Raw genomic sequence first — 13,334 nt, forward strand, 5'->3', positions numbered from 1 at the left:
GAATAGAGGGCATTATAGTGATCATTCATGGAGGGCGATTAAAGGTATGTCGAGGGAAAAGTTTTCTCAAAATAAGTTAGGGGTGATCAAAGAAGGGAAAAACAAGTGAAAGCTAAAACACAGCGCAGAAAACAGAGATAATGTATAAGAAGTAAGTACAGAAAGCAAGAAAGTGCAGGTGTGGAATTTGAATGGGAAAAGAAGAAATACCTGGAAGAAGGAAATGGCGGTTGAGCAAGACGTTGGGGAGTCGAAAAAGCTTGAGTGTGACGAATGTGAAAGGTGAGGGGATAGTTTAATGGTGCGAATTAAAAGGGGGAAACAAGCGTCGTTTGGTATTCAAAAAGGGGAGTGAAAGGGTAACCGTTAGATGGGTTACACGTGGAGGCGTAAATGCAGGGAGTAATAATGATTTTACGGGGAGTGGTGAAGGGCAGTTATTGACAAGACAAATTCTGCTCTCCTCGTTTTAAAGGCGAGATCGTGCAGAATTTGGAGAGCTATGTACTGGACTAGAGGATTGATTCGGTTACAGACCGAGAGGACAAGTGGGTTTTGGTATCGGGTCAGTAAGGCACCGAGGTAGAATACTAATCCCGTTAAGTTCTGTGCTTGGTGATGTTTGCAGGAGTTAATGAGCTTGTTATTATATTTAGAGATATTTTAGGAGCAGAAGATAATTTCATTTTTATTATTATTTTATTTTGTATATCTAGAATTTAATATTTTGTAACTGATTATGATATAAATAAGAAGGTTGCTCCCATGGTCAAGGGACGAGAGTTTTTTGGCCTAAGCAAGTCACAAAAACTTTCCTTTTGTTTTGGTGAAGAATTATCTAGTATTTTTTCCTGAACCAGAACAATATATATACCATTTAATTTATGTATATCCAACTACTTTCTATCTTTAATAAATAAATAAAATAATTATATAAAAAACAGTACCAAAATTAATTATTCCACAAAACTATCGCAATATTATATTGTAAGTTTGATAGATATTCCGTTGTACTTTATCTATGAAATATTTGTGGAACTCAAATAAAAGATCAAATATATAATATTTGATCTTAGTTTTTATTATTGTGCGTAATCTATTTTATGTGAGAAGATATAATTTATCCTTTGTATATATAGATACGTCGAGTTTTTAATTAGAAGTCGTTGTATTTTCTGTATTTTTTATTATTATATGTATACATTGTTATATTTTATCTTATATATTTCTTTACTTTTACTTTTAAAGTTTTAAAGTTATAGACACACATAGCATTTATTTTATGAAATAAAATAATCTTTATATACCTCATTTTTTTCAGTTTTAAAAGATAAAATGGCACCCATATCAAATAAAATAGATATTTAGAATTAAATATTAAAAATTGAATTTATCTTTACTAAAGATTTCCTTTTATTTTAATTTGTATACATATAAATAATCCATGCTAGTTTTGCAAACTACACACTATTAACCATTTCTTACTTTTTGCTCACCTCGTTGTCCTCGTTGCTAGTACTTTCTTTGGATTCTTTATTTTCACTAATTTTTTCTTCAAAGGGAACCTGAGTCGAAAATCTACGAAAAACTTGTGAGTTTGATAACGAGGTATGTATATGTTCTCCTCGTTTTCAGTTTTAGTTGATAAGTGATGATAATCTTGGATCCAAACTTTGGTGTTATTCTTTTAATTCCTTTTAATTTTGGGTTTTCATCATTGGAATATTATTCTTGGCATACAAATTAAGTGATTTTCTTTGTATTTTTGGATTACTAGTTGGTGGTAGGGATGACAAATAAACTTGTTCTCGTTGGTATTTCCTTAACTCGTCCCCATTCTCTTAGGGAATCCCCGCATTGATTGAGTATGTGTATGAATATGGGAAATCACTGAATTTCAATTGGGTATGAGGATGTAAATATCCACCATGTCCTTGTCCTCATACCCGCCATAATACCTGTCCCCACCATATCCTCTTTCCACTTTAAATTATTAAAATTGTAACCATATATATATATATATACACACACACACACACACACACACACACACACAAAACACTTTCTATTTTTTATTTTTTCTCATGAAATTTATTTCCATCTCCAATATATTTTTCATATAATTATAACATTTGCGTAATTATGTTTAAATGATGTATGTCAATTAAATATTTTTTATGTCTCACATTTAAATATTTTTGTTCTTTTTTAATAATTTTATTTATTGTATATTTTCCTTTCAATTTAAGTGTTTAATAGCATAAATCTTTCATCTACTAGGTAATATAAAATTTTTTTCTTCTTAACTCTATTTTATTAAATTTTCTTTCATTTGAAGAACTCTTTTAGTTCGCTAAATCAATTTTCATTATTTCTCAACCATTCATTGTGTTGATATTTGAAAAGTTTGTTAAATCTCTAAGATATTCTTCATCTTATCATACCCTTAATTATATTTTACATAATTATTTTTTATTTTCTAATTTATTATCAATCATACTGTAATTTTGTCACTATAATTGAATAACTAAATTCTATTTATTATAATATAAAATTTTAATGTAATTTCCATGAATTATTTTTATCACTATCCAACAAATATTGAAATTCAAAATATACAACATCTATGTTAAAATTTTGTTATTGTTAGTTTAATATTTGTTTTGTGCATGATTTTGATCAAGTCATGTATTATAACATTTATTATTGGATAAAAAATAGATTCATTAAAATTTAAAAAATTGAAGTAAACAAACATTTAAAATATATTTTAATTTGAATATTTTTTTCCTTTTATATTTTTTTAAAAATATTTTTAAATTTTATCAACTAGGTTCCATTAATGTTTTCAAATTTAATAAATGTTTTGGTTCCTATAAAATTTTATTTGGTATACTAATTTGAAATGTATACAATTATAATTTCTTGATAATATTTGATATATCGAAGAAACAACTCTCCTCTTAATATTGAATATTTTATAATATTATGTTTCCTTTATCGTAATTTTTAATTATTTTATAAAAATTAATTAATATTGAAGCATTAAGAAAATATGTACGAGTATGGGTATGAGAATATACCCGTTATCCAGTGGGGATGAGGATAGACAAAAATTTGATATGGGGATGAGGATGAATGATTTTCTGTGGAGATAAGTATAGGATAGCGAAACTCGTCCACATCTCCGGTTGTTAACCCTATTTGGTGGGATGATGTTGTTGGCTTAAATTTGTACTTTTGGCTTATATAATAATATTTTTAGTATTCAAAAAGTGGTTTACCATAACATTCACAAATACTCATTGTTTGTTTGTGAATATCTTGTGGTTCTCCTTTGTCATCTTATTGTTTCAAATTGGTTAACTTTTCTTATTCGTTTGTATAGAGAAGTATAGTTCCTAATAAATCAGTATTAAAACCTCCACTTTTAATGGACACATGTAGTAATGTTACCATATTAAATTATTTGTTGGAAAGTAACTATCCAGTAGAAGGTTGAACATAACTTATTATTTATTTTCTTGGTCATGTTGTTTATTTGATTTTAAAATTTTAATTATTATTTTGAAGGTGACTAAATTTATTCACACAATTTTGTATAATAGGATTAAATTGCATCATCAAATATGTCCACAGAGGCAACAGTTTCAGCGAGAACAACTAATCTAGATTCTCATTACATTCTAGATGCATATGAAACTGACATAATGCATAGAATGACAGAATGGGATGGACACCAACCAAATCTTAACATACATGTTCCAGTTTCATCTAGTTTAGTTGTATATCTGAATCCACATTTCAATGCTTCGGGTGCTAGTTCTTCAATTGCTCACCATAATACAAGGCACACTGAAATTGGCATTCCTATATTACCCTACTATGGTTTTGGGGAATATATGATCACACATGACTCTAATGGTTTCATTCTAGGCAACATTTAGGTGATCAACACTATCAACCCATTGCCCCTCTTTGGTCAGACCATCCAGAGTACCATGTCTTTAATTTTCAAACACAACCTATGCAAGAGGTCAGAGGTCACTCAATCAACTTTCATCTCCCAAGCAGTTTTTCAACACCCATACAAAATGCTTCATTTGCAAGTGCATATATGCAGCAACCTCCACCTCCTGGACATCGGATGAATTCTTCTCGTGTTTCCTTTCTTGAAATTGTAATATGTCATTTGTAAGACTCAGGAAAATTAAATAGTTATTTAATTAATTATTTAATTAGGACGGGTAGCGAGAACATTTAAAGCAATAAATGTGAGGGACTATGACGTGGAAAAGTGCTAGCTCATGTGGTTGAGAGTACTTTATTGTGTGTGAGGACTTGGGTTCGAGTCCTATGTGTGTCACTTGGATGTTACTAAATTATGTATTTTTATGTAATTATGTATTGAATGCGTGGTGTCATGATAAACTCTCAAAATTGTAGGATTTATCATGAAATAAGGATTGGTTGAATGGTTTGGCCTTGGTTGGGTATATGCATTAGTATGGGTTCAAACCTTGGTGAGAACTAAATAAGTACTTTTTGCCAAATTTTTCTTTTGCATGGATGTGAAAGGACTAGAAACCTAGCAGCCAAAGAAGAGGTAACCTAAGGGTTGGAAAACAGAGGGTTAATTGAACATTTGACTAGCATAGGTGTAATCCTTAATTAAAATTCGCATAAGGCACTAAAAGGGTAATAAGTGAGGGTGATTGTAAGAGAGAAGGTCATAAGCAGAGGAAGAGTGCACTGTAAATTCGTACTCACCATAAGCAAGGTTTTTTCTGAGTTTTGGGGCTGATTGAGAGAAGTGGTAGGGCTGAAATCACCAAGGCTTGGACTGGAAACAAAGGCTAAGGAGGCTTAGTGAGAGGATAGGCATACAAATTCGAATTTGGGCAAAGAATCCAGGTAAGGGGAGTTGTTTTCGATGCTTTAGATATATATATACATTGTATTGTGCTTTGGTGATTGAAACTACATGCCTTTCACCTGTTTTTCTGCACTGTTCGATTGGGTTTCTGGGTTTTTCCCAGAAACCGCCTGGTGGTTTGGCCCCTACCGCCAGGCGGCTCATCAGAGGTGAGCGTCTGTTCTTGTTTTGGCTTGAACCGCCTGGCGGCGATGAATTCCTGCTAGGCGGTGCGACAGCGTCGCGTTCCTTTTGATGTTTTTGATGCTATTTGTACAAGAGTGTATGTGGTTTCTGTGATTGATGTGTGTGGGTGTGATCGAATACTTTGCTAGACCGAAATTGAATACCAATTTGGAGTATGGCAAGGTTGAGAGACGATTGTGTATGAATCGATTGGGGTTACGCATGAGTGTAAACATAGAGACACCTTTATGAATCAAATTGAGAATAGAAACTAGCGCGTAATGCAGGTCTGTTGCGTCCTGATGATTGGAATTGATAGGAATGGAAACTGGAAAATAGATGGGGTACGCCATAGGTAATGGGAATCTGCGCTGCTGCAGAACACTGGTGTACCGCCTGGCGGTGTGCTACGTGCCGCCAGGCGGCGATGGGTGCAGGTCTGGCTTTGTGTGTTTAAAAAGGGGGAGAAAATGATGGAAAGGAATAGAACTTGGATGAGTCATGTTTTTTTAGTCAACTATTGATAAAAAGGTATGAGATAAATAAGCTGTAGCATATAACTAGGGAAATTGGATTAATCATGAAGGTATGGGCATGAGGTGGAAAGATTGTAAGAAGGTTAGTTTGTAAATATAAGAATAAGAGTTTAATGACAAGTCACAGGTCTGAATGAACATACTTGTTGGGATCGTATCGCTGGAATACGAGATAGTGAGATTAAAATTCGAGGTAATACCATGATTTGCGTACAACGAATTATAAATTAACTGAGTAGAGAGTGTGGTACTGTGATAATGCCATCTGAGCAGGGAATGTAGTATGAGGAAAGGTACTGTGTGGTTTCATTAGGAATTTGGAGAACTTATGGTATAGAGTTGGAGGGAATTGATGAATCGTAAGAGTGATAGGGAGATTGGGAATGGGAGTTATAGGCACTACGATCAGACATGAGGCTGGTTAAGAATTCAGAATGAGAGTGCGATTCACCAAGGTTGTTTTGTTACTTTGGAGAGATTAGGAGAGTGTGAGTTACTCTGAAAGAGAGGTGAAATTAGTGAGTGGTACTGTACTGTCACGGCGCCTGGCGGCTGGATTGGGTGCGCCAGGCGGTGGGAGACCCATTAAGGGGGTCTACAGAGGCTGGCGCCTGGCGGTGAGACGAGATCCGCCAGGCGGATGCGAGACAGCGAGCTCCTGTTAGAGGCCATAGCGCCTGGTGGTGGGACGTAAACCGCCAGGCGGCCTGAACCTGTTTCGCCAGGCGGTACTGGTGGGTGCGCCAGGCGCTTGCGTGGCAGGTTATGAGCTGTGTGTGTTGTTTTAACTGATAATGATGTTTTGATTGGATCGGGAGATGCTGTGCCATGAGCGGGTAGGTTCATGGATGGTGATTGACATGTGATGATATGAGCGGGGAGGTTCATATTAAGTTACTCTCACGTGGGGATACGAGCGAGGTAGGTTCGTATGTTCCGTGCTCACGTTGAGAGATGCCACGTGTGGGGAGGTACGGGGGCTGGTGGATCACATGTGTTGGACTACGGGCGGGCAGGTCCGTAGAGTAGGACTACGAGCGGGGAGGTTCGTAGAGGCAGGACCACGAGCGGGCAGGTTCGTGTGAGCATCATGTTCCCGAGTCCAAGGCTAACCAATTGAATGATTTGAAGACTGATAAGTCTTGGGGTTAAGGTCTTGGCCAAGAAATAGATATAATGAATAAAATGGGTGCACGATTTATCTTATGATTTATATACTTGTTATTTATTTTCTCAGCTCACCCTTTCTGTTTGTGTGTGGCGATGATAGTGTAATTCGTTACACGGGAGCAGATGTTGATACAGGTGGTGCTGAGGACGTTCAGATGGCGGAGTGAGGGCTAGCCTGGGACTAGAGCTAGGATTTTTCTCTTACATGTATTATTTTAAGTTTTATTATGAACACGAATAATGGGAACTTGTAACCATTGACTAATTATGATATAAATTTTGGCGCGTGCTTTCATGAAATTGAAAATTCCCGCGTTGGGATTTTTATCGAGACGACTGTTAATATAATGAATTTCTTTTAATATTTATTTTTAAGTAATATTCCCTTGGGATGTTACATCATTCTCTTTAATTTTTATTAGATTTAATATAAACAAAACACTAGCTCTTGTTTTCTTTTTTTACAAGTTGTCTTTTCTTGTGCAGGATGATAGTTTATTAAATGACTATTATTTTGACTTGGACATCGAGAACATGTCATATGAGGCAAGTATATTATGTATATTTTGATTTACGAATGTTTTATGAGGTTTTGCATACTAAAAAGTTGGTGATTATGAAAAACTTTAATTTGCTAACTCTTTGGAATTGGACAATAGGAGGTTGTTGAGTATTTTGAACAAATTGGCAACGTAGGCACGAGCTTGTCAGAAGAAATTTTTACAAGAGTAGTGAAGACAAAAACTTTTTTAGCGCCTAATAACTTGGAGGGAGTAACTTCTAATGAACAAGAAACTGATATTTGCGTTATATGTCAGGTATGGATTTTAGTAGCATGTATAATTCAACGCATTATTATCCATCAAATGTCTTATTTTATTGGTATTATTTACTCTTTTTAATTTACTCCACTAGATTATTCATTTGGGTCTGATATATCACAGAGTAGTTAACATTTTCCTTTTGCATGATTTCACAGGATGAATATAAGAACCAAGAGGAGATTGGAATTCTTCGATGCCGACATGAATACCACGTAGATTGCATAAGAAGATGGTTACATGAAAAAAATGTTTGTCCCATTTGCAAATCAGAAGTATTAGATCATGAATAGAAGATGGAATAGAAAGCACTTATTTCACTCTTTCTATGTGCACACTTCTCATCTACTACACACTCTAGCACATGTAGTTAACATTGCCGATTTCATTTATTACGATGTACTAGAACAATTGTAATCATGTTGTATTGATGTTACTATGTTAACTTTAGGAGATTACAATGTTGTTAGTTGTTTTTAGTTTTCGCAACCATACTCTTATATATCATATCAAATAAATATATTTTATAGAAATACAAGTTATTATAAATATATATTGGATTTAAATTACAATCGGATTACTTTTAACTATTGATACCTAAAAACGTGATATTTAACATATAAACATAAATGAAAGATGACTAATTGAGATAATAATTAATAATATTAAATATACAATAATATTTTATATGATTTTTTTTCTCAGGAAAAAGTTCAAACTAGACATCACTGTATACTCTGAGTTTGAGTTCAGGATAGGATTGAAAAGCTTGATATACTTCTAGAAACGACTTAATTAAAATGTTTCAGAAATTATAGATTTCTTTAGTTTAGGAATTACAAAATCATAACAAAATATATTTTGGTTGATATCTAAAACAACAAATAAATTTAAAAACAAGAGGTATTAAGAATCAAATCAATCAAAAACATACACATATACACACATATATATATAGTAAAATTAATGTTGTGTTTCATTGTAGTCTGGGTCATACAACAACAAACAACAACGTATGGAAGTTCATTGTATGATGATGTTGAAGTTGGGTCACACAAGAAGAAACATGGTGGCGTGGTTGAGATGATGTAGAACTAGTTAAATACATTATAGTCTGATCGATGTCGTTGTCTGTCTAGTCTTGTTCTTGTCTTCAAAAACACACACACACACACACACACACACACATATATATATATATATATATGTATATATATATATATATATATGTATATATATATATATACATATATATATATATACATATACATATATATATATGTATATATATATATATACATGTATATATATATATGTATATGTATATATATGTATATGTATATATACATATATATGTATATATATATATGTATATATATATACATATATGTATATATACATATATATACATATATATGTATATATATGTATATATACATATATATATATATATATATAGTAAAACAAATGTTGTGTTTCATTGTAGTCTGGGTCATACAACAACAAACAACAACGTTATTTTACTTTCCCTATGTTCATTCTTCATAACAAATGAACAAGATCGGCAATGGCGGATCTTCACCAAAATTTTTGGGGGAACCAAAATAATATACTCAAAATTTATATATTTAATATTATTGTGACTAATTCAATAAAAATGAATACATAATCTAGTACATTTATAATTATCAAAGAAACTGCACATATATAAAGGAATGTCTATCGTTTTTTCATATTTTTGAACTCATGGTAATTGAATTATAATTAAATTTTTCAGTTAACTTTTTCAACGTAAATAACCATATGATCTGCAAAGTATTCATCTTCCATTTTATTAACATGCATTTTATTCAAAAAATATTCACAAGCTTTCATTTCATTGTTATGCGATAAATATTCATATTATCATGTTTTCATCTTCACCAGTAGTTTCTCTATCAATTTTAAAAAATAAATTTATTCTTTTGTTTTTCATTAATATACCTATTTAAAAAATAAGTTTAAGACTAAAAAATAATTTATCATAATCTAATCAAAAGTTGAGAGACACAATCTAAAAAATTTACAGGACAATGTAAGTAATAATAAGTCTTGACGACTTCTAAAATAAATTCGTCCTTGAAAAAGTTGAAATCATCATAGTACCTAACGTGTAATCAACTGAAGTCGTTAGGTAGAATTGGCGTAATTGGAAGGGTGCTAATGTCTAATGATTCTAGTTGATTACAAATATAAAGAAGTCGTTAGGAATTATGACGACTTTAACTTTTTCAAAATTTATAAAGTAATCGTTTTTATACATAACAACTTTACTATAGAAGTAGTTGAGACTCGGCACGATTCATCTCTTTTTGTAAATTTTTAGTTAACTAGCTCATTTTTGCAAAAAATAGGTTAAGTTAATCCAAAACCGTAAAAAATTATCACAAACATGATTTAGAACTTGTGGGCTTTTTTGTATTTGGGGTCTATTTGAAGTCAAATTTGTATAAATGGGTTCCTTTATTTTATTTTATTTTTTGCAAAAAAGGGTTAAGTCGTTAGGGTGGGGGACGACATTGCAGGTGAAGTCGTCCTCCACCTAAACGGTTTTTTTTTAAAAGTCAATGTCGTCCTTACAAAGGACGTTTTGCGTGTGGTGGAAAAAGTGAAGTCGTCCTTTAACATGACGACTTCACTTTTTCAGTATTTTTTTTTTTGGGTTCTGATAACCCAAATTTAAAAGCATTTGGAATCTGACTTGTCTGTACTTAATTCAACGATGTCAACCATGAAGACGACTTTACTATGGAGATGACCAGAAATCGGCCTCCACCCTAACAACATCGCTTTTTTTAAAAAAAAAGTGAAACCAGCTGGAAGAAGGACGACTTTACCTTTAATGCCGTCCTCTCCCATGACGACTTGACTCTGTTTCAAGTTACAATAGACCTCAATTACCAAAAAGCCGAACTTGTGGAAAAGTTTTTACTATACTAAAATACAAAACCCGAAAGCATTAAAAAACTAAACACACTCACAATTTTAAAACTCCAATGCTTAGATATCTTTCCTCCATAATCCATTGTTAGTCAAAATTAAAGAAAAAATGAAAAGTTAATGGGGTGAGAGAGGCTCGAATTCTTGACCTCAGGATCACTCAAAAGCTATGAGACCTACGTGCTAACCAACTGTGCCACCACCCCAATTTCTCACGTGTGACCTATCTTGCATTTCTAGAAAATAATCAATGTTAATAGTAAATAGTGTGGCTTAAATATGATTTTAGTTTTAGTAAAATAAGTTAATATTTTATAAAATTAATATTATAAAATATTAATTTTCAGTTTGAACACACACATTTAAAATAATTGGCTATAATTATTGTTTGCTAAAGAATATTTTAATGTCTTTTTGTCACTTCATTGTCTTTAGTTAGTTCCTAGATTAATTATCTTAATTATGTGTCACGGATTCTACTTGTTTATGGCATCAAGTTGGTACGGGGATATGCTGATTAGATCAATGTTTTTAGTTGACATTTCAATTGTATCATGAAACTAGTGAAAAGGATTTAATCTCTCTTAATGATGTTGATGAATTTTCCTTACTTTATTTGCAGAGAAGGGTTGAGTAGATTAAGTTTCATCTTCTTATTTATGGTTTCGAATTTTTTTTTCAGCCATCTAGAGTAATCTGACACACATTGCGCCTAGTCCCCTGTTTATGGGCTAAGCCAGTATTCTAATTCTCGATGGGCTTGGGCTAGGCCAAGTCATGAGTCTCTATGGAGAGCCTAAGTTTAGAGTTTAACGGACCCTTACTGCATTGTACCCTTTATAGTAGGCAGCCTAGGCCGGTATGTAATTGTGGTTGACTGCTTCTATCTAAATTTGCCTAGATATAGTACAAAGTTCAAACAAACTCAAGTTCATACAAGTCCAAACAATTATAAAAATAAATATAAAATGACGTTTAACACAATAGTTGCTTTGATCAACAAGTTCACTTTCTCCTTGATTCCTGAAAAATAATCAAATAATAAACCTCAACTGCCACGTGCCAAGTATTCTTATTTTGATTCCATCATTTGACAACAAACATGCCATAAACATCATTGTCTATATAGGGTTTAATGTATATGTCCAATTTCAAAGAAGGAAAAGAGAAGAATGTCAAGGGGTTTACTTGGAAGAAGACAACATACCAATACTTAAAGCTGGAAGAATGAAGACAGAAGACAAGACAAGATATGCAGCTTAGAAAAATTTAGGTCAGAATGGTTCACTAATAAAGTTGGGGATACGGGTATCCACAGGTACAGATACTATGATACTCGTACCCGCCCTATTAACATGCAGATATCAAAAATACCCGTACCCGCAGGTAGCGGGTATCCATTTTTCATATTCATTTCCTACCCATTGTGGGTTTTATCCGTGATTACCCGCGGGTATGGATATTTTTGACATCCCTAGTCACAAACATCATACATAGTGGTTTTTTGGCTTTTATAATTAAACTGACAGTGAATTCTGACTGAATAAGTGTACATTATTTTTTATATTGGTAATGTGTATTTATATTCTAAAATAAGTGTACACAAGCTTTGTTCTCAGTCTTGTTTTCAACTTCGTGTGCAAATTCAACTTTGCTAATTCCCGTTGTTGAGGTTTGCAACTACACTAAATAGATGTGCCTTACTCAGAGAACCTTTCACTCGTCACTTCTTGCATCTTCTGGAATTGTATTCATTAGTGTGTTTTTAATTATCTGTTTCATTGACCACCCTTTTGGTCTTATATTTTGTACTCTTCTCAAAAGTTAGTATAAATAACATACCACTGAATGCATGTTGTTAGTTAAGAAAAAAAAACATGAAAATCAGACACCCTTAATTGAGATAAAAGGAATATTATAAGCTTTGTTTAAAACATGTGCAATGATCTTTCTCTGTAACAAAACGCCACCCTCAAGAAATATGAAATCTTGCAAAAACAGAACCCATACCCTATAAACAAAATCGTCAAAAAATATATATATAAAAAAATCAGAAGCATTAGAAAACTAAACACTCCAATACTTAAATGTCCTTCCTCCACAATCCATTGTTAGTCAAAATTAAAGAAAAATGAAAAGCTAATGGGGTGAGAGAGGCTCGAACTCTCGACCTCAGGATAACTCAGAAGCTATGAGACCTACGCGCTAGCCAACTGCGCCACCACACCAATTTCTCTTGTGTGTTTGTTTCTTCATTCCTGGAAATTAGTTTCATGTTAAATAATGTAGCTTAGGTATGATTTTAGTTATAGTAAAACAAGTGAATTTTAATTTTAATTTATGACATTGAAAATAGTAATTTTCAATCTTAGTACGTATGATATCATATAACGACTTATATGTTGAACAAGTCTAGTAACTATTTTTATGTGATACATAACAATATTGTGAAACTATTCTTTCAGGAGAAGACTGTGGGTCTTCCAAGATAACGTGGAAAAATTGATCATAGATCGAATAAAAGGGAAAATTATTCATAAAAGATTCTTGGACGTTCAAGTTAGTGAGAATATAAAATATATGAATATATAAAGTAAGTATGTATGAAATAAATTGAAAATTGATTATGTATTCCCTGTGAGAATGTGTTTATTTATAGACATTGAATTTTCAGAATATTGTTTATTTCATTTATTATTTCCATTTATGTGTGTCAATTATTGAATT

General features: G+C 32.5%; 1 protein-coding gene across 1 annotated transcript; it reads left to right on the plus strand.

The window, feature by feature from the left end:
• The first annotated feature begins 223 nt into the window (after positions 1-223).
• On the plus strand, positions 224-7,936 carry LOC114170343 (probable E3 ubiquitin-protein ligase ZFP1). The gene is made up of 6 exons (XM_028055820.1): positions 224-282; positions 433-565; positions 1,846-1,905; positions 7,294-7,353; positions 7,467-7,625; positions 7,787-7,936. The coding sequence occupies exons 1-6, from the start codon at positions 224-226 to the stop codon at positions 7,919-7,921; spliced, it is 606 nt and encodes a 201-aa protein (XP_027911621.1). The 3' UTR covers positions 7,922-7,936.
• Positions 7,937-13,334: the final 5,398 nt, after the last annotated feature.

The sequence above is a fragment of the Vigna unguiculata genome, chromosome 11 (genome assembly GCF_004118075.2).
Source record: "Vigna unguiculata cultivar IT97K-499-35 chromosome 11, ASM411807v1, whole genome shotgun sequence".
Taxonomy (NCBI): domain Eukaryota; kingdom Viridiplantae; phylum Streptophyta; class Magnoliopsida; order Fabales; family Fabaceae; genus Vigna; species Vigna unguiculata.